At 44.2% G+C, this 24,798-nt stretch overlaps 1 protein-coding gene across 1 annotated transcript; it reads right to left on the bottom strand.

Moving 5' to 3' along the window:
- Positions 1-155: 155 nt before the first annotated feature.
- GET4 (guided entry of tail-anchored proteins factor 4) lies at positions 156-23,411 on the bottom strand. The gene is made up of 9 exons (XM_075830298.1): positions 23,188-23,411; positions 15,645-15,723; positions 7,872-7,953; positions 6,096-6,245; positions 4,679-4,817; positions 4,359-4,499; positions 2,573-2,648; positions 1,759-1,831; positions 156-927 (listed from the first exon to the last, which is right to left on the bottom strand). The coding sequence occupies exons 1-9, from the start codon at positions 23,337-23,339 to the stop codon at positions 836-838; spliced, it is 984 nt and encodes a 327-aa protein (XP_075686413.1). The 5' UTR covers positions 23,340-23,411; the 3' UTR covers positions 156-835.
- Between the last annotated feature and the right edge of the window lie 1,387 nt (positions 23,412-24,798).

The raw sequence follows: 24,798 nt of genomic DNA, 5'->3' as shown, positions 1-24,798 counted from the left end.
AAAAAGCAGGATAAACCTGATTCCACAAAGGGTCAATGCCGATGTATACAATGAATTTCTACACCGTGTTTGGCCTCTCACTGCAAATTATAGACCGGCAGATAAAAACCCCTCTCGCTCAGAGACAGAAAAGACAAAGCACTGCCCACAAATCATAAGATACATTGCTCGATTTATTCCATAGCATTGTCTGTTCCACCGATACCAGCACTACTCTGCTTTTATAAATAAAATGACAGTTTCCGTGCCAATGTGACATCCCGGTATTGTACTGAAGGGAGCAAATATACAAAATCACTGTATCGGTAATAAATATTGCATATTAAAAGAAAGTCCACCGTAATTAAATAAATTGAGAGGTGTTTATATTGGCTGTGCCGCTGACAAACAAGACAATCACACAATGTGGGGGGATTAGTCCCAAATCTTCATGATTATGAGCGATATTAGGTAAAATTCTTGCCGTCATGGTAACACTTGGGGCTTGGCTGTGACATTAAGCTATGGAGGAGTGACAAGTAGGACGACACGTGGGATCTGATCGGTTGATCTGCTTGGCTGTTGTGCTTGCTTGGCATTCATAGAAAGAATAAAAAATATATATATATAGCAGAGCTGGGTAGGTTTGCAGATATTCATTCTATTCACTATTCTTTCCGCTAACCCCGTGACAATTTATTAAGAGCAAACCCTCAATTCTTCCGTCATCAGAGGCAGCTCATTACAGCCGCCCACAAATGACTCTTCAGAGACTCGGATCATGGGATGAAGTCTTTTGGGCTCCAGTTTTTATTGTTCTGATTCATGCAGCTCCTAATCAAATATTTTCTCGTTCTCAATCTAGCTCGATGGGACTGCTGTCATCCTGCCCGTCTTCCACGTCCTCGTCCTCATCCCCGGCCCCCATTAGGCTATTTAACAGATTACCTTTAAAAGGAAAAAAAATAAAAGATAAAAACATTTAAAGACATCAATATGTAGTTGGAGGAAAGATCGTCTTCTTGCATGCGATTTTCCAGGTTTGCAGTTTGATGCCAATGAGCAAACGCACAAATAAAACAGCAGGAATAGGGCACGCTGATGCGGTTGTGCCCCATCATTTAGCTTAGACGAGGCACAATACAGATTCCCTAAACTAAAGTGAACCTGTGCTAGTGAATAAATGCAAAAAAATTATAATATGTTTAACAAAACCTTTAACACATCGTAGTGACATGTCAGAAGTTTTTATTGGTGGTGGTCCGAGCACGGAGACCCCCACCAATCGCTAAAACCAAGCGGCAGAAGCGCTCGGATGAACGCTGTGCCGCTTAGTTTCTGATCGGCTTTCCTTGGAGCGGTGTACGGGCTCAATAGAAAGTCTAGAGTCTCCGTACACCGTTCCAAGGGAAGCCGATCAGAAACGAGGCGGCACAGCGCCCACCAGAGCGCTTCTGCGGCTTCATTTTTGCGATGGGTGGACCCCCCACCGATAAATACTTCTGACATGTCAATATGAAATGTCTAAAGTTTTTAAACAATGTATTTACCCTTTAAACCACAACACATTTAATACGTGCTTACAAGCAGCGTGACGGTCTGGTATTGTAGTATTCACTTTCTGCCATACAAGATACAACATTGGTGCGGTTTTTGGAAGAAAAAAAACCCCAAAAAAACAATCTGATTATTTTTATTAATCCTGGACAACCGCTTTAAACGACAATTGTGTACATGAACCTTTAAGTAGCACTGTACCCAGTTAGTTCTTCCACTCACCCAATAATCCCCCGTAGGAAGACGACTGTTTAGGAGGTACACCAAAGAAAATCTGTCCTATCCTGTCCAAATACTGCAAAAGAGAATAAAAGGAAAAGCTGAAACCGCTGTATAGACATTATATAAAAACAATTATTGATGCACAGGGTAACAAATTATTCTAGAAATACGCATAGGTCGCTTTAAAGTGAAACTAACACTAGATGGCGCCATGTTCCCTGCAACAGGATACAATATAATCAAGGGGTCGGCAACCTTCGGCGCTCCAACCGTTGTGAAACTACAATTCCCAGCATGCCCCGACAGCCTTTGGCTGAAAAATCATGCCTGACTGTCAGGGCATGCTGGGAGTTGTAGTTTCACAACAGCTGGAGTGCTGAAAGTTGCGGACCCCTCCATACTCCTCCTGGCCATCATATACTCATGTTACCATCCGGCCCTCCTCTACTTTTTCTTCTAGTGAAAGTAGTAATATTTCCAAACATAAATCTGCTTTAAAATTTCAGTAAATTCTGATCATTTCAAGAGTAGATTTACCCTAAAAAGTCAAGCTTCCTCCCGTACAAGAAAATGAAAACAATGCCAGCAAAATCACCTAAGTATATTAAAGTGACATTCAGGGCACAAGCGGAATATGGTGATTATCTAGATTGGAGGCACCGCACCCCTATAGTATTTCACTGCTGGACAGGAAATTAACAAGGTTCTTATTTCAGGACATTGCTGCAAACGGTGAACATTTTCACATCAAGGGCCGCGGACGCCATGACCCAACCTGGATTACGTCACTTTATTCTGATTGGTTTCGACCTACCTCATTATACATAGGATCTCTTTTTAACGACGGCTGATACTGTTCACACAATACTGTAAATACGGTTAATTTCCCACTAGGAACACAGAAAAAAAACATAACAATAAGCCAATTAAAAAAAAAGTAGAAAATAAATATTCAGCTTTGTTTAAGAACACCAGAAAGCGTCTTGATAAAGGAATCCTTGACTACCTCAAGAGAAAAACGGAGCTGCCATATAATGACACCCCTATATTTTGCCTAAATATCACACAGAGCGATAGTGACTGGCACTGGCTTGTTGCAGCAGGAGGACAAGTAGTCACTGTGCTGCACTGGGGACTTATTAATCCCATGTATCCATACAGAGAAGACAAAGTCAGCAGACAACGGAGAATGGAAGAATAAGGCCCGGATAAAGCAGCAGTGCAGACACAGCCAGGAGTTACATGGTGGTCCGGGCATGGCACGGTTTTCTATAATGGTCAGTGGGGGTTCGACACCTGCACCGGTCAGCTCTTCCGGCTTCCTCCAGGCACTGGGTGTTATGAAGCGCTGGTGTCAAAAGCAGATGGCGCCGTATACTGTATAGTGGCCGCTGATCGGTGCAGACTTGGGTGTCGGACCCCCACCGATCATATACTGATGACATATCCTATGAATAGGTCATCAGTATGAAAAAACATCTCGTGCCCGGACAACCCCTTTAAAAACACATGGCCCCCGAGTTATATGGTAACCATAGACTTTTATGGGGACCTACTCTGCCTCCGAGGTTTTTTTTTCCCCATTTGGAACCTGATAGAAAAAATAATCGCGGCATTGTCCACTGGATGTCGTATTAAGAGTTATTCTCCCCTAGAGACATTGGGGTGTTTAAAACGACAGTCTTAAAGGGAACCTGTCAGCAGTTTTGAGGCCTCAAAACTGCCTGCTGACCGGTTCCCTTTAATAACCAATTGGCTGGAGTAAGATGCAACACAAAGCCGCCCCCCCACCCCATCACAAAGTTTTAAAAATGTATACTGACCTCACCACTCCTCTTCTCCCCACCAGGTCCCCGCCGGATCACTCTTGATGCTGTGGTCATTCAAGGTACGGACACCGGTCAGCGTCACATCCTATGCGATGATGCCGAAGTATTGACGTGGAGCGCTGCGTGGCAGAGGCACGGATGCTGCCTGGACTCCGTACCTTGAATGAGACGCGGCACGAAGAGGGAGCCGAAGGGGACCTGGTGGGGAGAAGATAAGCGGAGAGGTGAGGTAAATATAAATATATATTTTTTAATGTGTCTGAGGGAGAAGGTACGAGGCCAGCATGGGCTTCGACCTTGCCACACATTACAGACTGAAATCTACGCCAGCCTAATTTGTCAGACCGTTGTGGTCCCCCTTCTTTTGTGAGGCCATGCCGCTTTCCGAGGATGGCGCAAAGAGGCCATAAGTGGTGCAAATTGCGAAGTTTCTATGCCAGAAAACTTGTGCAGAACGATTGATAAATCCCCCCCATTGCTTCTAGAGAAGAATAACGCCAATGTACGGTGCCGCATGAAGTACAGAGGACTACATCCAGCTGCCATACCGCCTCAAATGTGGCTGTAAACAGACATCCCTGTGCGGCCTTAGCTTGAATGCTGCTGTTGCCAGGAGCTGCTGCTGATATTGTAGTATTTAAGTGAATGAGTTTGAGTTGCAATACCAAACATAGCCCCCGGACGAGAGTGGCGCTGTTTCTGGAAATCAGCAGAAGCTATTTTCTAATCTCATACAACCCTTTTAAGAGTAAAGAGACACAAAAGACATACCCCTCTACAGCCAGTAGTAGAAACCAAATGAAGTTTAATAGGGGCTGTACAAATGGAGGACCCTTCTCTATTGACGGATGCTTCTCTGTGTACGTCGTGAAAACCACTGAAGCGCTTGTTTTATTTTTTAAACAAAGGAATCTGCAAAGGCAAAAAAAACGAAACACGTAAAACTCGAACACTAAAAAACAGACATTGACAAAAACTTCAGTCTGTTGAAGGTGTTTGGAATAACTAATCCACATGTTACCGAGAATGGGGGTCACCCAAAAGCGGACAATCCCTTCTAAATCACAGAAATAGAAGATGTAAAGACTTACTGCAAGACAGCCTGGGCCACGAACAGGTCCACCTCACTACGGTAGCCTCGGGTGGAGGAATATTCTACTAACATATTAGCACAGCCTTCCCCATCAGAGGAGTGCAGGAAGTGGTAGCGAGATTCATAGTAGTTTTGCTCTGAAAGGGAGACCGTTATTTATTTTTATCAATTCAGGAACAAAAAAACAGCCGCCAACATATTTACAACTAGGGGTATGTATATTTTTGTAACTTTTTTTTCTGGCTCCAATGCATAGTCTTGAATAAAAAAAAATATCGTTTTCTGTATACAGCCCTTATGCAGACCTATGTGTCCCCCATGGTTACAGACCACAAACAACCCCCGTGTAGTCTGATCCTGTAGTCATGTTTTACTCTTTTCCCTCTTCTTGCTATCTGCAGATGGAAGAGAGGGAGAGCATAAGGCTACATTCACACCAGCGTACCAGATTCACGTGCGTGAAAAATGTGCGTGAATCTGGTCCGTGTGTGTAGCGTTATGCATCAGTGTGCTTTGTGGCATGCGTTATTCACACACTCGCAAAGCACATTTTAATTTTTTTTTCCAATTGAACTGATGCGCAAATCACGCATTTCACATGGATGTGCATCTTTGTGCGGTGCGTGGTTTTCACGCACCCATTGACTTCAATGGACTCGTAGGTGCGTGAAAAAAACCTCACGCATGTGTAAACGGCCCAATTGAAATCAATGGGTCTGTGTGCTGTCCCTGATTTCCATGCGCAGCACACGGACATCGTTCACATTCATGTGAATGGGCCCCAACACATGATTTTAGGATTAAACTACACACGGAGTTTGTTTATAATTTGTAACCATGGAAACACATAGGTCTGCATATATGCTTCAGTTTTGTGATGGCAATTTTATTCAAGGGGTTGTCCAGTTCCTGCAAATTAATGTTATTTTTTGTATCATCAAAAAAAAGTCATACTATTTTCCAATATACGTTCTATATTCAATTCTCACCGTTTTCAAGACCTCTGCTTGTTGTCATTCAGTAGGAACATTCATGGTTTACTTCCAGTGGATAAAATTCTGTCCATGGTCATGTGATGATCACACAGGTGCTGGGATCGTTAGAAACTCTGATCCACATACTGTAACGATCCCATGAACATGTAACAAGCCGTGCACCTGTGTGATCATCACATGACACTTGGACAGAATTTTATCCACTGGAAGTAAACAATGAAAGTTCCTACTAAATGACAACAAGCAGAGATCTTGAAAACCGTCAGGAATTTATACTGAAAGTATATTGGAAAATTGTATAACTTTTAATTATACAAAAAAAATTGCATAAATTTGCTGAGTAGACAACCCCTGTAATTCGCTAATGAATCTGTCCCATGTTTCTGGCTTGGCACAGCCGGTCTCGTCAGTGCAGATTACCTTTCCATAGTGTAACAGCCAGTAATTGATGAAGCTTTGGATGACCTAACTTTCCGGACCCTCCAGTCGACCACTTAAGCGCTCGGGACACAAAAGCCACTCGTTCAGGAGAGTTTTGATCCATCAAACTGAACAATTTGGCCAGGTTTTCTACAGAAACAAAGTAATACAGGTTAACCCAAAAATGAAGAAGGAAAAACTGGACAGTGCAGTATTTTATTAAGGCGCGCGGCGGGTCATCCTTATCTGTGTGGTAATGGACATTGCTTTGCCGGTTATTGTATGATCTGGATTGGTATAGACACAGGTCTTATTTATTTACCCCACTTTATTGATTATTGTTCTAGCGGTGATGTATTATAGATTATACCAGAGTCTTTTTCCGTCTGTGATGAATTGTATGCAAAAAAATACATATTTATATAGGATCCTTGGATACAACGTCTTCATAGTCTGGAGCGGAGTTTACAATCCTGCAGGCTTCCAAGTTAAAGGGAACCTGTCACCAGCATTTCACCTATTGAGCTTTACCTATCCCTCACTGGCCGCTGCTATCAAAAGTTCATTGCCCCTTTCCTAAACTCCTCCTCCGACTGTAAATAACGGTCTGCAAACATTTCGCACTTTTTATCGTAATAATCCGGTGTCCCTTGGTGCACACACCAGAAAAGTACATCAATGCACAAGCGCAGGATTGTGTGTGCTGGGGAAGGCGAGGAGCTGTCAATCAAATGTAAGGAGGCGGGGTTAACCCGGAAAGGCTTGAGGAACAAAGATTTGACTCTTTTCAAACGGAATACTAAAGTTACAGAGCCGACTAAAACAAGGTTATATAGAAATGATTTTTCACCCACTACCACCTGATATTGCTGGTTTAATAGGTGAAATGCTGGTGACCGGTTCCCTTTAAAATCTCTTAGAATTTCTGGACTGAGATCGTTCTGGTGATTTGTATTCTGGAACGGGTTATTTGCACTGTCCCACCACAAGAGCTCAGCTGTTAGGGGTGTGTCTGACAACAAGCCTGCAGACTGTTTCCAATGGCAATGAGCAGAATTGTGAATTGAGCTCTGGGCTATAATAATGACTAACTCAACATCAATGCTAGATCCAGCTAAGAATTTTTGATCATTAGTAGCATAAGAGGTTTGCTCGTGTGGTCAGAAGACGATCATGAATACTACCATTGGTGGTCACGGTCTAACAGCACGTACCATTGCTCTGTGCTTAGATCATAGGAACAGATGATATCTTTGGGTAAATTCACATGGGTCTAATTTTTCTGCAGCAAATCCTGAAGACAGAGCCGCACCAAAACAGTGCGGATTTTGGTGGGGGATTTGCCAAAAACAGGGCAGATTTTGGACTAAAGATTTCCTGAAGCAAAAAAAAAATAAAAATAATCCTGCAGCATGTAAATAAGATTTGTCAATCTCATCCATTTGCCTTGTACTATACTCCGCTGCACATCCGCAGCATTTCTGCACCGTGTGAATTCACCCTTACGCCTGGATAACCTATTCAATTTGGTATTTCTAGCAAAGAGCAAATTCTGGTTAGGAGCTCTGCCTTCCGGAAGAATCATATGTGTCTGAAGCGCAGACCACTCAGCAACTCATTGTGCAAGTCTTTAAGAAATCTATTTGCAGCATACAATAAAGCAAACCATTTCTTTGCAGCAATTGTGGATGTGAAGTCCTGACCTGGAATATGTGAACCTCATGTGTCAGGTGAAAATGAGAAGATAAACAGGTCCGGCTTTACCAGCGCACTCACCTAACAGTTCATCTGTCACTTTACCGTCTGATTTTTCTAACGATTCCAAAACAAGCATGGACAGATCCGCCGCGCTATTTTGCTTCAAGGGAAATAAAAATGAAAACTTTAAAGCAACAACTACGTTTACCTCAGGCTGAGGCTACACACTTTGTGACGTGATGTAAAATGTGAACAAATTTAGTACATTTTTTACTGCTCATAACATTCCAGAAAATCACAAGTTTCGTGGCCAAGTCTCTTGTGTATTTCCGACTAGATGAGCGAATCAGTAAAAACCTCGCCGTCTCAGGGTTTACCACAACGGGCGCATTTCCTATTACAGAGCGAAATTTGACAATGGAGGCTCCTTAAGCCGGCGTTACAGTCTCCATTGTCTTAGGCCTCATTTACACGAGCGTATTATACGCGCGTGCGACGCGCGTGCTTTTCACGCGTGTCGTACGCACCTATAATAGTCTATGGGGCTGTTTAGACGATGCGTGAATTTTGCGCTGCGTGAGTGCGTTGCGTAAAACTCACGACATGTTCTATATTCTTGCGTTTTTCACGCAACACGCACCCATTGACTTCAATGGGTGCGTGAAAACAACGCATGCCACACGGACGGTCCTGCGTTGCATGCGCGAAAATCACGCAAGAGCTGTCAAACTCCTGAATGTAAACAGAAAAGCACCACGTGCTTTTCTGTTTACAAACATCCAAACGGAGTGTCAAATTCGAGATGAGCGCACCGAACTTCACCGGGTTCGGCCAAACTCGTTTTGACCGAAACCGGTAAAAAATGTTCGGGTACGCGACGTCAGGAGACAGTCACTGTCCACGGTGCTGAAAGCGTTAAACTGGTTCAGCACCATGGACAGTGACTTCCGCTCCGAAAATCCATGAACCTGTAAAAAAAAAAAGACGTTCTGACTTACCGATAACTCCGGTCCGACCTCCCGGGATGACAGTTTAGTCCAAGTGACAGCTGCAGCCAATCACAGGCCAAGCACAGGCTGCAGCCAATCACAGGCTGCAGCGGTCTCATGGACTGCGGCGTCATCCTGGGAGGTGGGGCCGGATGACAAGAGAGGGACGCGTCACCAAGGCAACGGCCGGGAGACCGGACTGGGGGAAGCAGGAAGTTCATGGTAAGTTTGAACGTCTTTTTTTATTCACAGGTTGGTGTATATTGTGTTCGGCATTCACTGTCGAGGGTGCTGCAAGAGATACTGCCGATCAGTTAGCTCTTTCAGCACCTTGGACAGTGACGGGCGTCGACTACCTCATCTCTATGATGGCGGCTGCGTGAAAATCACGCAGCCGCGCATCATACACGGATGACACACGGAGCTGCCAAGTGCCTTTTGCGCGCGCAAAACGCAGCGTTTTTTGCGCGCGCAAAACGCACACGCTCGTGTAAATGAGGCCTTATACTGCTCAGTAATAGAAAATTCACCCCCAATAGTGGGAAGACCATGAAGATTTTCTCCAAACTGCTCAACGTTAGTTATGAATATCCAGTTATCAACACCCTTTTTTCATCTTAACCCTTCCCGCCCACACCACGTAAATTAACGGGCTATAGGACTGGTCAATGTGGCTGCAGCCCGTTCATTTATACGCGGTCTTTGAAGGCACTGCACGCTCCTGCATGCGGTGAGGTCAGCCGAATTCGGCTGTCCCTCTGACAGCCCGATCCTGTACTGTGACGGAAAGGAAAAATAATCAGTTCCCTGTCACAAAAAACCTTAGCGCTCATATTGATCAACTTAGATTTTTTTATAAGTATTAGGGTATGTTCACACGCTTACTAAAAAATGTCTGAAAATATGGAGCGGTTTTCAAGGGAAAACAGATCCTGATTTTCAGCCGTTTTTTACGACCGTTTTTGGAGCTGTTTTTCTATAAGGTGAATGAAAAACATCTCAAGAAGTGCATGCACTTCTTTTTACAGGGCGTCTCTTTAAGTGCCGTTTTTTCAAAATGGCCGCGTAAAAAAACGCCCCGTCGGAACTAAAAACGGCCGAAAATAAGCAGTGTGAACATACCCTTAGGGTTAGATTGCGTGTCAGAGGCACACAGGAGCCGCCAGTCCAGATCACTGAGGAATTCAGCTTAGGCCTAGTTCACACAGAGTTTTTTGGTGCAGTTTTTGACACAAAAACCGCATCTGAAACCGCGCCAAAAAAAGTCCGAAATCGCCTCCCATTGATTTCAATGGGAGGTGGAGGCATTTTTTTCCCGCGAGCAGAAAAAAACGCTTGCGGGAAAAAAACAAAACACATGCTCTTTCTTCAGGCGTTTTTGTCACTGACCTCTCATTGTCATCAATGGGAGGCAGAGAAAGCGGTTTTCGCAGCGTTTTTTGCCTGCGGAGCTCAATCGCCGCGGCCGAAAAACGCTGCAAGGGTCACGGCAAAGAGAGCGCAGGGATTTTTCTGTGAACATACCCCAAGTCTCGCTAAATGCAGTCTGGCTGCTTAGTTGGCAGATACAAGAACGTCAAGATTGGGCCTGAAAAAAACAACTCAGTGTGAACATACCCATACCGAGGCATTCTGCAGCTTCTATGTAAAGTGGATACATAGAAGCTGCAGCGCTGAAATTATACTATACTATATACTACATATTTAATAAGGGGTATATTACATCTGTGTTTAAAATTACCACATACATTTTAAAAAAACAACAAAAAAAAACAAAACACCAAAATCACACAGATTTTAGCTTTAACCCCTTAGTGACCAGCCCATTTTAGGCCTTAATGACCAAGCTATTTTATTTGTTTTTCGCATTCCAAGAGCTATAACGTTTTTATTTTTTCGTCTACATAGCTGTATGAGGGCTTGTTTTTTGCGGGATTAGTTGTACTTTTTAATAGCACAATTTTTGGGTACATATAATTTTTATATTAACTTTTATTAACCTTTTTGGGGGGGATTATAACAAAAACCTGAAATTCCGCCATTGTTCTATGCGTTTTTAAATTGACGCCGTTCACTATGCGACGTAAATAACATGTGACCTTTATTCTATGGGTCGGTACGATCACGGCGATACCACATATGTAGAGGTTTTTTTATGTTTTACGACTTTTGCACAATAAAAACACTTTTGAACTAAAATTATTTGTTTTTGCATCGTCGCTTTCCAAGAGCCGTAATTTTTTTATTTTTCCATCAATGTAGTGATTTTTTGGGCTTGTTTTCTGCGGGACAAGACGTAGTTTTGAATGGTACTGTTTTGGGGTGCATGGGACTTATTGATTCATTTTTATTATGACTTTTTTGGGGGGCAATGGAAAAAAATTGCAATTTCGCCATGGTTTTTTGCGGGTTTTTTTTACGGTGTTCACCTTGCGGTTTAAATTACATATTAACTTTATTAATGGAGTCATTACGGTCGCGGCGATACCACATATGTGTACTTTTTTTTTTTACACTTTTACTAAATAAAACCACTTTTTATGGAAAAAAATGATTTTATTTATTTTTTTACTGTACTTTTTATTAATAATCTTTATTTCACATTTATTATTTATTTCATTAGTCCCACTAGGGGACTTTACTGTGCGATGTTCCGATCGCTGCTATAATGCTCTGGTATACTTCGTATACCAGAGCATTATTGCCTGTCAGTGTAAATCTGACAGGCAATCTGTTAGGACGTGCCTCCGGCGCGTCCTAACAGGCATATGTCCAGGGCAGACCTGGGGGCTTTTATCAAGCCCCCGACTGCCATGACACCCCATCGGAGACCTGCGATTGCATTCGCGGGCCGCCGATGGGTGACAGAGGGAGCTCACTCCCTTTGTAAACAAAGTTAAATGCCGCGGTCGCTATTGACGGCGGCATTTAACGGGTTAAACGGCCGCGATCGAAGTAAACTTCGATCGCGGGCGTTGGAGCAGGAGCTCAGCTGTCATCAGACAGCAGAGCCCCGGCTCCTGCCTGCACGGGAGACCCGTGCAGGACTTAGACTAGGCTGACGTGAAAAGGCGTCAGCCTAGCCTAAAGCCCATTAGTGACGAACGTTAAAAGGCGTATTAGTGGTCACTAAGGGGTTAAAGGCGGTTTTTGTTTTCTCTAAATCATACCTTACACAATGTGCACCGCCATGTGCGGGAGAATTAGAGAATTATTTTTTGGGGTAAATTTTATTCATTGGGCAAACTACCTTAAAACATAGAATGAAAAAAAATTATCTTTCCCGGTTTCTGACCATTTTTTTCCCCCTAAAAACCCCCCAAAATTATTTGATATTGGCACCAATATCAAATAATAAGAAAGCACGCAAAAAAAAAAAAAGACACACAAAATTTTTGGGGTACACATTTATTTGTAAATTTGCCTGAAGAAGGAGCCGGTGTGCTCTGAAGCCTTCATATATCATTTTTAGGGGATGTGCACAGACCAAATAAAAAAAAACTCAAAATACGGAGCTGTTTTCAAGCTCCTGATTTTCAGACTTTTTTAATCAAAGTCGCATTATTCGCAGCGTTTTTAAAGGCCGTTTTTGGAGCGTTTTTTCTAGAGTCTATGAAAAACGGCTGAAGTGACATGCACTTCTTTTTCGCAGCTGTTTTGAAATCAACGGGCAGATGTTTGGTGGCGTTCTGCTTCCGATTTTTCAGCCGTTTTTCAGGACGTTTACGGCCCAAAAAACGTCTGAAAACACTCCGTAAGAACATACCCTTATGGTTAACCAATAAAGGTACCACACCTACTATACTTTTGTGACATAAAAGTATTTAACTACATCAGTCTTCTCTTTATACCTTTATGTCCTTTTGAACCCACTTCTGGCTTTGGCTCAAAAAACCGAGCCAAAATCTGTCACAAAACTGCATTAAAACTGTGTGTGTGACCCCGGCCTTAGAACCCAGCATCCCAAAATGTGAAATTTTGCTCTGATCATAAACTCCTAAAACACCCCCCAGTCATGAATTGGTTAAAAGGATCAGTTGCGGATTTATTTCTGAATATATCTTTATAGGGTTCAGAACTCTGTTCTTCTGATACAATATCTGGCCAAAAGTATGTGGACACCTGACTATCACACCTACATGAGCTTGTTGGATATACCTTTCCAAAACCATGGGAGTTAAAGGGGTAATCCTAGACTCGACAATCATCAGTTATCCACAGGATGTGAGATAATTGTCCGTTTCCTTCGGGACCCAACCGCTGGAACCGATAATGAGAATGGGGGTCCCGGACACTGTCCGACCGCAGTGAGTAGGACGTCGGATGGAGCTGCGGTTGAGCATGCGCACTGCTGCTCCATTTAAAGTCAATGTGAATGACGCAAACAACCGAGTACAGCGCTCAGTTATTTCCATCAGTCCCATAGACATTGAATGGAGCGTCAGGCACGTGCTCGACCGCTGCTCCATTTTAGCTTCCTTCAGTGCAAGGGGTGCAGTGAGGAGGAACAAGGGGTTCGAGACCCCCGTTCTCAAAGGACAGTATCCTTTCTGAATATCTGATAATTGCCGATTTTAGTCCAACCCCTTTAATATGGAGTTGGTTCCCCCATTTGCAGCTATAACAACTTCCGCACTTCTGGGGGCTTTTTACTAGATTTTGGAGTGTCTGTGGGAATGTTTGCCCATTAAAATGTAGCTAAACGTTTGACAAGCTTCTTTCATGTCATAGCGACAAGTCAGAAGTTTGGATTGGTGGGTGTCCGAGTACGGAGACCCCCACCAATCGCTAGAACGAAGCAACTGAAGTGTTCGTGTGAGCGCTCAGCCGCTTCGTGTCTGTTCGGCTTTTTTCGAAAATAAATGTATCGGTGTACGGCCTCAATACAAAGTCTATGAGCCCGTTCTCCGATACATCGGCTAGAAGGAAAAAGCCGAACAGAAACGAAGCAGCTGAACGCTCACACGAGTGCTTCAGCTGCTTCATTCTAGCGATTGGTGGGGGTCTCCGTGCTTGGACCCCCACCAATCCAAACTTCTGACATGTCACTATGACATGTCAGAAGTTTGTCGAACGTTTAGCTACACTTTAATCCAGAAGACTATTTGTGAGGTCAGACACTGATGTTGGAGGAGACGGCCTGGCTCACAAACGGCGTTACAATTCATCCCAAAGGTGTTGGATGGGGTTAAGGTCAGGGCCCTGTGCAGCCACTCGCCTTCCTCACACCGAACTTGTCACACACTGGGGAGAATTATCAAAAAGGGTGAAAAGAAAGTGTTGAGCAGTTGCCCATGGCAACCAATCAGATTTCTGCTTTCATTTTCCAAAGGACCTTTGCAAAATAAAAGGTGGAATCTGATTGGTTACTATACGCAACTTCTCCACTTTTCCTTTGCACTAGATTTGATAAATTTCCACGTCTTTATGGACCTCTCTGTGTACACAGGGGCACAATCATACTGAAAAGAGGAAAGGGCAGAGCCCTTGACCATTATCTCTCTTCCACCAAATGTTACAGTAGGCACTTTGTATTCCGGTGAGTAACGTTCTCCTGACATCCGCCAAACCCAGACTCGTCCATCAGACTGCCAGATAGAGAAGGGTGATTCATCACTCCACAGAACACGCGGCTCCAGAGTCCAGCATCGACGTGCTTTCTATTGAGCCCATACACCGCTAGCTTGGCTTTCCGAGGAAAGACGATTAAAAACTAAGCTGCATAGGTCTCACCCAAGCGCTTCTGCTCCTTCGTTTTAGCGATTGGTGGGGGTCTCAGTGTTTGGAGCCCCATCGATCAAAACTTCTGACAGGTCACAAGTTTTTTAAAAGTTTAGTTACCCTTTAAAATCACTGATCTCTTCAGTACGACCCTTACTACCACCAATGCTTGTGTATAGAGATTGCATGTCTGTGTGCTTCTTGAATGAAGCAATTTGCAATGGATGCGGCTGAAACACGTGACCTCAATAATTAGGAGGTGCGTCCACATACTTTTGGCCACATAGTGTAGAATAAAAGATAACATGCTGTCTGCAGCCACCACTAGAGGGAGCTTAGGAGCTGAATTTAATGCATAAGTTAAGTATGTAGTAAGCTCCCTCTAGTGGTGGCTACAGGCTGCCAGAATGTTATATTTTAAATCTGTCTATGCAGGGGATTTGGTGAGCGGTGTATTAAAAAAAACGGAGCTCCGACTGCTCTAAAGATATATTAGGAAATTATTTGGAACAGAATTAGGGACCCAAAAAAATAACACGATAAAAGGCTGAGATTCACTTTCATGAACAATCACACCAACAAATTCTAGAATACAGTGTTACCCACAATGCAATGCCATCACTCATTATAGAGAACATTAGTCTGACATTAAAGGGATTGTCCCAGAATTGACAATTATCACCTATCCACAGGATACATTGAAGGGTCTTTGGACTGCGACCCAAGAGGCATGCACCCACCCAATTTGTCCGTCCAGTGCCGCTGATCTTTGTCTGTATCCACAGGATAGGTGATAATGTCTGATTGATGGGGTTCCCACCACTGGGACCCCCACGACCGTGAGAACTCAGATGCCGAACCTCTTATTCCACCTTAAAACTCGAACTCAGTCAGAACGTTGAATGGAGCGGAGGACAAGTATGCGCGCTGACGCTCCACTCAAAGTCTATGACAACTACAGGAACAGCCGAGTATAGCGCACACTTGACTGACGCCCCATTAAATGTTCTCCCTACTCCAGTTTACAAATGAGAAGTAACAGGGGGTCCCAGTGATAAGACAATTATGACCTATTATGTGGATAGGTAATAATCCGATATTCTGGGACAACCCCTTTAAGAAATATGGAAAATGTTCTTACTTGACCATGGCTGAAAAATAGCAAAGCCCCAGAATACATTAATTCCCTTGCTTCTGCGTGTTTGTTCTGAGGCATATACCTGAAAAAGAAAGAGATATTAGCTGAGAGTTCTGTTTATACAGAGGAAACGTCACATCATTAAAGGACGGAGCAGATAAGGGCTGGAAGCAATCGAAGGAGCGTCACGTGAACACAAATTAACGCTTTGAGTCACATCGCTCAACTGCAACACGGAACTGCACCAAAGGTCGCTATTTACTAATACATGAGGGGGGCATCGTGATCGGGGGTTATGTAAACTACCCGCAGTTGGGATCACACAACCATAGTCGCCCTGCGCTGACGGCAGGCTGCCTCCACATCGCATCTGGTTACAATAGGGACTAACCATCCAACCATACACTCAGAGAATCAAAAAGCAATGGACAATGTGACATGGTTGAACCAATAAATACTAGGGTGGCTGACAAAACCACACACAGCGGGGCAAATCCCAGAAGCCAGATAGCCAATGCATCAGGAAATTTGCTGCTGCCAAGTTCTTTTTTCTTTTATTGATGTCTATGCAAGTTCTTATAAAAAAAAAAAAGAAGAAGAACCGACTTGTAAGGCTGGGTTCACACCTGCATCGGATCTTTCTGTTGTTCTGCTGTCAGATGAGCAGAACTAGGAAAAAACGGTTCTGTTGCACCACAGATGCTACTGGCGGCTGACAGAACCCATTGACTTTAATGGGTTCTGTCAGGTTTGCGTCAGGGTGTCCGTGGTTTTACCAGACACAATAGCACTCTATGCTGCACTATTGTTTTCAGTATTCTCATCCGGATCTGTGGATGTAGAACCCTAACTGAGCCTCCAACGCAGATGTGAACAGAGCCTATATCTACAGTCATTTGCCTACCTGTAATATACAGTGAATGTCCTTAGATCTGGAACTTTATGGGACACAAATCCCGATTTTATTGACAGGAATTTACCAGAGACCAGTCTTAAAGAGGCTCTGTCACCACATTATAAGTGCCCTATCTCCTGTGTGGGACTTAATGACAGCAAGCGTGATCTCGATGTGCTGTACCGTAAGTCCCACACAAACGTTACCAAAGTGTCGGGATTGTGAATAGACATCGCGTCCTGGCTGGAAGCGATGTCTATTCACTCTCAAGACACTTCAGTAATGTTAATGTGTGATTGACAGCACTCGTGATCTCACGAGATCACGCTGTGTGCGAGTACATGAATGGAGAGGAGTGCATGATGCTGATTGGTCACTGATTGGTCAGCGTCATACACTTCTCTCCACAACGCCCACTTGGTCAAAAAGTAAAAACACACCCAGTTGTCTATAAAGAAAGTCATTCGCATAAATCTCAAAAAGGTCATAACTCCGTCAAAATTTATTGTTTTTCGAAATAAAAAACACTGCTGTAATCTACATTACAGCGCCGATCATATTATGTACAAGATAGGGCACTTATAATGGAGTGACAGAAATTTAAAATGCTCCTCGGAGGCTCCTGAAAATGATGGAGAAGTACAGGGCACACATTCTGGCATTTGACGTGCCAAGTCTGAAGAGGATGATAATCTCACAGGTGCTGAGGCTGGCATAGACTAGCAAAGGACATATATATATATCAGGTACAGCACATGTGGAGGAGCCTCTCAGTCATCTTCAGGGGTGCGGAGGAGCAGGGAAGTGCATGTGTGTGTATGTAAGACCTAGTTCACACTTGCGCTACGGAGGTTTGTCTGGGTTTCTATCAACCTTTGCAGTATTATTGGCTGAGAAAATATAGCGCAGCCTGAAGCGATATTCTTGACATAAAAAATACCAGAACACCATCGGACCTTATCAAAGTTAGGCTAAGTTCACATCTCGTTTTTACTGTACATCTGACGTGCACGCATACATAAAACGTATATGTTTTTGTCACCATATATGGGAAATCTTGACTTTACAAAGTTTGATTTAGCTCAATAACAAAAAAAGTATACGTTTTTAGAAGGACGGACAAACGTATACGACGTATACTACAAAAAACTTAAGCGTATGTTACAAATGCATACGTTTTTTTAACTTTAAAAACGTATACGACGTTGTGTAAATAGGGTCTATCAGCATCAGTTTGTATCCATCAGAATACAGATCCGTCAGACCTTCTGTCACAATCGGAAGTCAAAATGCTACAAAATTGTCCAATAATCAGACATTTGACATTTTGGCGATCCTGGGGATGACAGATTATTAGAATTTACTATGCCAAAGATGGAAAGAATACTATGAACCAGGGGTCTTGAACTGGCGGACGCGTCTGCACCAGTTGTCCTGAGTAGTGGAATCGCTAGCATCAGGCACCTGGGGCAGAAGCCCCGGATCCCCGGACAACTGCCACAGTCAATTCTATCTGCATCCTCAGGACGCAGATACAATTGAATAATGGCAGACTATGGAGCCATCAGCTCCCTGCTCCGCCATTCACTAGGCTACAGGCGATGTTAAGCCTGCAGCCTATAAAACGCTGGGACAGGATCCCTGCGCAGGCTGGCGGAATGACGTCTCTGCATCGCGCCGGACTATACAAAAGTCCCATCTTGGCGTCTCATAGGGCTTCAGGCCTAATGTGGCTGAGGAGGATGTGCAGCGCCTTTTGTCGTGGGAAGGGGGCTAGGGGAGTGTATTTTTTTTTTTGTCTGGAGGGCACGATCTACAGGGGGCACTGTGTGGCACTTTCTACAGGACTTCTGCATGCGTATTAGTACCAATGGATGGGATTGATCCATGTGCTGATCCAATGCAAATCAAACTGCAAATCTGCTGCAGAAATCCGAAATAAGCATCGGATTTCTACCACAAATCCATGGGTCAGATTAGCCTTACTGCTGGTGTTCAACTGGGACCTTCACCTGACAGCAGACCTAGGTAAATAGACCCTCACTAAAAGTAGTTGAGTACCCCTGAAATAGACTTTGGAGGCCAAGCCCGACTGTTTTTAGTGGACCAGCAATAAAAAAAAATTCGTAGACAACTCAAAAAGTTAGGTGCCAGTAGCAAATCTCTCCATGCATTGGTTCCCGGGCTTTTGTCCAGTCTTTACATAGACAATATGATGTTAATGGATCTTGTATTCACCAGTTACTCACATTTAGGTAATATGCCAAGTAGCATCCAAAAACAAGTAAAACCAGTTTAATAAAGCCGCCTTTCAAGGATGTCCTAGCAATTAAAAGTAGAATAAAATAAAGAAAATGTCCAGGAATGAAATGATATCTACACAGTAAGGCCCCATGCACACGAACGTGCTTTTGCGGCCGCAATTCCCCCAAAAATCCACGGGAGAATTGCAGCCCCATTCATTTCAATGGGACCATGCACACGACCGTGGTTTCCACGGCCCATGCATGGCCCAGGAGCCTGGACCGCAAAAAGAACGGACATGTCTTATTACGGCCGTATTCTGCGGTCCAGGCTCATAGAAAATAATGCACGCGGCCCGCGATTTGCGGGCGGCTCACGGGTGACACTCCACGGCAGGCCGACCCGAAAATCGCGGCCGTGCACATGGCTACGGTCGTGTGCATGAGGCCTAAATCCCATTAACAGCACTTCCAGGATTTCTTGGAATATATGAAGGTATTACTTAAATAACAATTACATAATATTATGTTATTAATGGAACCAATCACATCGGCAGCGGGTAAGCATTATGCGTTATTACCTTCCTCGCAGAAGAAGTGGATGACAACACAGGAGCGTCTTCAGGCCTTATTACACGGGCCAACGAGCGCTCATATGATCGCTCGTTCCCGATCATTGCCCTGTGTAAACTAGGCAACGATCAGCCGATGAACGAGCAACCAGTCATTCATCGGCTGATCTGCTCGTTTATGCAGCACAAAATATTATCGGTCGGGAGAGATGTGCTGCTGCCACGATCAAAACGTACCGGGACGAGCGATCATAGTAACTATCGCTCGTCCCGATATATAACCGACCATTGCTCCTTGTGAAGGCAGCAAACGAGCGCCGATCAACAAGCTGTCTCATTGATAGGCGCTTGTTTTCACGGCCCATAACGGACTGTGTAATAGGACCTTTAGTCCTGGTCACCCACCAGTCTGAAGTAGTTAAAGAAGCCTCAAACCTGCTGACAGTGCGTTATGCGGGAAAGAATTATTACGATACCGGTTTATTCCCTAAGCGCCATGGTGGCAAGTGTAACGGAGGCGGCCCCTGTTGTGCATGTGACCCTGCCTTCTCCTTGAAAAAAATGCTGTCAGCCCCTCCCCCTGCTCTGAGTGACAGTTGTGGCGGTCTCCTAATTGGACACTAGAGCCGTCACTCAGAGCAGAGCGTGGCACTTGCGACTGTGTGGCCAGGGAAATTAAACGTTGATTTCTCGGTCATGCAACTTTTCTTTTCCGAAACAACAGATATGGTTACAATGCCCTCCCCTCCCCCTCCCCTATAAAGCGATGTCAAAGCTGCTGACAGATTCCCTTTAAGAAGGGCGCGTGCGGATGATGTGCCACCAGTACTTCTACAGTATTTCTCACAGCAAGGGGGCATTGAGAAGGAACTAGAGTATTGGCGTTTGCTTATTTTTTTTGGCCGTCAATTTAAAAGCAGGAAAAAGTTGCAGTTTTGGGTCTAACTATAAGGGTATGTTCACACACAAAACGGCTGTAAAATACGGAGCTGTTTTCAAGGGAAAACAGCCTGTGATTTCCAGCCATATTTAAGCAAACGTTTTTTGAGGCTTTTTTTGGAGCCGTTTTTCTATTGACAATGAAAAACAGCTCAAAAAACGACTCAAGAAGTGACATGCACTTCTTTTTACGGGGCGTTTTTTTTATGCGCTGTTTTTTCAAACGGCCGCACAAAAAGAAATTCCCCTTCGGAACGAAACAGTTTTTCCCATTTAAATCAATGGGCAGATGCTTGGAGGCGTTCTGCCCGTATTTTCTGCCGTTTCTCGGGGTGTTTATGGCCCGAAAAACGTCTGAAAATAGGCCGTGTGAACATACTCTCTGGGCTTATTCACACAAACGTATAATCACGCGCTTCGCACGGACCTATGTTAATGAATGGGGCCGTTCAGACTGTCAGTGAATTTCACGCAGCGTATGTGCGCTGCATTAAACGCACGACATGTCCTATATTTGGCCGTGTTTCGCGCTGCACGCACCCATTGAAGTCAATACGTGCGTACAAATCGCGCTCAGCACACGGAAGCACTTCTGGGTGCCGCGCGCTACAGTAGTAAAAACTATGAATGAAAACAGAAAAGCACCACGTGCTTTTCTGTTTGTAAACATAAAAACAGTGTCATAATGATGCAGGCGGAAATCACGCAGCCACGCACCATATCCTGAGGACACACGGACCTTTTGCGCGCGCAAAACGCAGCATTTTTTGCGTGCCCAAAACGCACACGCTCCTGTGAATCCGGCCTTAGTGTCAGTTCACACGGCGGATTTTGCTTGGCAGGTGTCGCTGCAAAATCTGATGCGTCGGCAGGGAGATTCCTCCTCCCATTGAGTTCAATAGGAGGTTCGAAGGGAATCCGCCCGAAGATCGGGCAGGACGCTTCTTTTTCCCGCTAGCTGAAAAAAATTTGCTAGCGGGAAACAGAAGTGTCCGGCTCCCAATGAAATGAATGGGAGGCAGAATCTGCGTCGGATTCCGCCGTGCGAACATACGTTCAGAGGGTTTTATCCAATTCATATCTTACATACATTGTGGAAAGTTATCAAGCGATTTGCACCAGTTTTGTGGCATTAAATAGCATGCCATATTTGCGCTAAAATGTGCCACTTTTCTCGCCACTCACCTTTCTTCAAAATTGGTCTGAAAAATTGGCGTGGGGTCATTGCCAACAACTTTCCAAGAGATTATCACTAAAGATAGAAAATGGAGCCTACTTTAGCGCAAATCTACGCCGGCTCATAGCAGTCGTAGATTTTATTTTCTGTCTTTAGAACAGTCTAAGACGGCTAAAAGTGATTACGTGTGCATCTGAATAAATTTAGCGCAATTTACTCCAACGAACTTCAGTTTAAGACCCCAGTGTTAATAAATTCCCCCAATAAGTCTAATGCTGATCATAAAAATTCAATAATAACCTATGTGTATGGGGGGGGGGAGCGCATGTGCCTATTGGATTTGAACCTCTTCAATCCTTTTCTTCCCCCAAGAGATAAGTAGGATGTGACCACGTTAGTAACTTCTCGACCAATCAGCAGATCGCGATGCTCATTTACCATACTGGGTTAACTTTTTAAAGGGTTGTTTTATTTTTAATGAAAACTTGCTGTAGATTCAGCTGTCCTGTGGAAATAAAAGTTTAAAGGGGTATGCCGGATAAAAGATGATAATCATTGGATAAATAACTGCTAGATCGGTGGGAGTCGGAGCGTAGGGACACCCTCCGATCCCGTGTCCCCCCCGCAGCTTCACCACTTGCCAGGAGGAGTCAAATGGAGCAGCACTAGAGCATGCCCCCTGCCGCTCCATTCAAAGTCTATGACAGTGATGGAAACGGCTGAGCGCTGTGCCTTTAAGGGGTGCACTAAGGAGCTTGTTTTTCCTAGGACATCAGAATCTCAGAATAGATCCACCCCGGGCTCAGCTCATATTATTGGGGATCATATTTAGGAATAGATTAAACCAGGGCCAGATAATGCAGGAGCCAGGTAACGAATACACCAAGAAATGAGCAGCTGGTGCCTAATGTTTTTGTTTTCAATCGACCCTCTAAAAGTTCGACGCTATTTTCAGAGACGCTGACCGAGGTGTAAAGTGGAGGCCATATGTAACGTATTTATCAAAGCTAAACACCATATGTGAAGCCAAATAATGCACACAGGTGCGTCAGCCAGGAGGTACGGTACGCGGCGTTACGAGAAATACGGGGCACGACCCAGGAACATCTGAGTAGCTCCATTCCGACTGATAAATATCCCCGTTATGTCAGGATTTGTGTGGCAGGAGCTTTGGCGTCCTAAGTTTAGACCATATGGTAAATTTGGGTGCACAGTGACCCCCTCCTCAAGCAATGGGGTCGTACACACATGGTCAGCTGGCCAATTGCACTGGTGCACACATTGGGCAACTCCATGTTGGTTTACAGGCTGGTAACAGCTGTCACCATCTAACATGCCACTCAGGGACAAGGCCCAGTCACACTTAGAAAACTTAAGCATTACATTCTCTGTTACATATAGCAAAGTCCTGGGCCCAAAGAAACCGCTTCAAGGATCAGACAAGACTAGCCCCATAGCAACTGGAAAACACTGGCCAATCAGCAGCAAGAAAGTTGTCAGAAGTTCAATCAGCTAAAGGGTTAATACATATTTCTTTGCAGATTGACATGACGCGCAGCCAATCGACTAGCGAAGGTCAGGGAGCCCCGCCCTTTCCCTAGCAACCAGAACGCTACCAACCAATCACCCGTCACTTCAGGTAAGGGCCTTGGAAAGCTCTGGAACGTTGTAGTCAGGATAAGGATCGTGGAGGAAAAACACGCCCCTGTCTTTAGCGTACCTAAAGAATAACGTGCGGTACATCTGGTGCGCCTCATAGTAGTCTCCCTTCTCCACGCTGGCCCGCAGCTTCCCCTCTACACGCTGTACCCCACCTCGGTTCCGGGCGATGCCTTTGGAGCCCTCTTGCTCCGCCATTGCAGCAGCCATCATAGGGACGTCACTTGAGCTGCGCAGATCAGCACACGCTCGTTACTCTATTCGACGTACGGAAGCTGAATGTAGTCATACGGAGAACCTACCCGTTTGTCATGTGACTCAGGCGCGGCAGCTGATTGGTTTCTGCCAGGTATAAGTGTTACATAATATCACAGTGAAGTTACATTGCCTTCTGCGAGTGAAGGTTCTGTTCCGTCACGAAAGTCCTTTGGTTTGGACATATGTAGATGTCACGGTTTTGTTTAACCCCATGGAGACCAAGCCATGTTTGGATTTTCAGGACCCTACAAAAGTTTTATGGTTTTTTTTATCTCCGCGTTTCTGAATTTACAACTTTTTCTTTTTTTTGCATTGACGTAGCTGTACGAGTTCTTTGGACAATTTGTAGATTCTATACGTGCCATTCGGGGTGCATACAAGTTAGCATTTAAAAATGAATTTTATTTTGGGGTACAAGAAAAATAATTATTGCACCATTTATCGCTGAACTAAGTATATATCTTTATAGTACCTATTGTGCCGGTTATGGGGATACCAAATATGTGGGGGTTATTTTATTTTTAATGGGTTCTAGGTAAAAATGTACATTTTATTTAAAAAAAAGTTTTTTTTCTAAATATATTTTTACAATACTTTTATTTTGTTTTTTGTTCCAAAAGATAATGGCATGCCACTGGTATCCCCTAACAACATTTACAAGATATTCCTGTTTCCATAGCAATGTCAGCCCAGATGATCATTGATGCAAGGAGAATCTCCCCCCTCCAATAGTGTCACGATCAGGGTTGATGTGTTCTAGCTCTCCTAGTAGGGCATATGGGCAGTGGTTGTCTTTTATAGGGTTGACAAAGACCCTGCTAGGCTGGATTCACACGAGCATGTTCGGTCCATAAAGGACGGAAGTATTTCGGCCGCAAGTCCCGGACCGAACACACTGCAGGGAGCCGGGCGCCTATCGTCATAGTTATGTACGACGCTAGGAGTCCCTGCCTCTCCGTGGAACTACTGTCCCATACTGTAATCATGTTTTCAGTATGGGACAGTAGTTCTGCGGAGAGGCAGGGACTCCTAGCGTCGTACATAACTATGATGCTAAGAGCCCGGCTCCCTGCAGTGTGTTCAGTCCGGGACTTGCGGCTGAAATACGTTCTGTCCTTTACGGACCGAACATGCTCGTGTGAATCCAGCCTTACCTGTATGGGTCGAAACGTTACTATTGCTACTACTACTATTACTGCTACTACTATCACTGCTACTATTACTGCTGCTACTACTTCTACTATTGCTACTGTTGCTACTACTATTACTGCTGCTGCTACTACTTCTGCTACTACTACTACTGCTGCTACTGCTTCTATTACTATTACTACTACTACTACTACTTCTACTACTACTATTACTGCTGCTACTACTACTACTGCTGCTACTGCTTCTATTACTATTACTACTACTA

The sequence above is a fragment of the Rhinoderma darwinii genome, chromosome 6, assembly GCF_050947455.1.
Source record: "Rhinoderma darwinii isolate aRhiDar2 chromosome 6, aRhiDar2.hap1, whole genome shotgun sequence".
NCBI lineage: Eukaryota > Metazoa > Chordata > Amphibia > Anura > Rhinodermatidae > Rhinoderma > Rhinoderma darwinii.
Note: the sequence above shows the minus strand (reverse complement) of the source record. Positions and strands in the feature narration are given on the sequence as shown.

Bases quoted from the DNA above. Each gene is read 5' to 3' on its own strand.
- GET4 (XM_075830298.1), bottom strand. From the start codon at position 23,339: ATGATGGCTGCTGCAATGGCGGAGCAAGAGGGCTCCAAAGGCATCGCC. The intron at 4,818-6,095 runs GTAATCTGCACT...TCTCCCTTTCAG, and splicing joins GGCTGTTACACTATGGAAAG to AGCAAAACTACTATGAATCT. The intron at 1,832-2,572 runs GTAGGTCGAAAC...TCTCTTTTGCAG, and splicing joins GAGATCCTATGTATAATGAG to TATTTGGACAGGATAGGACA.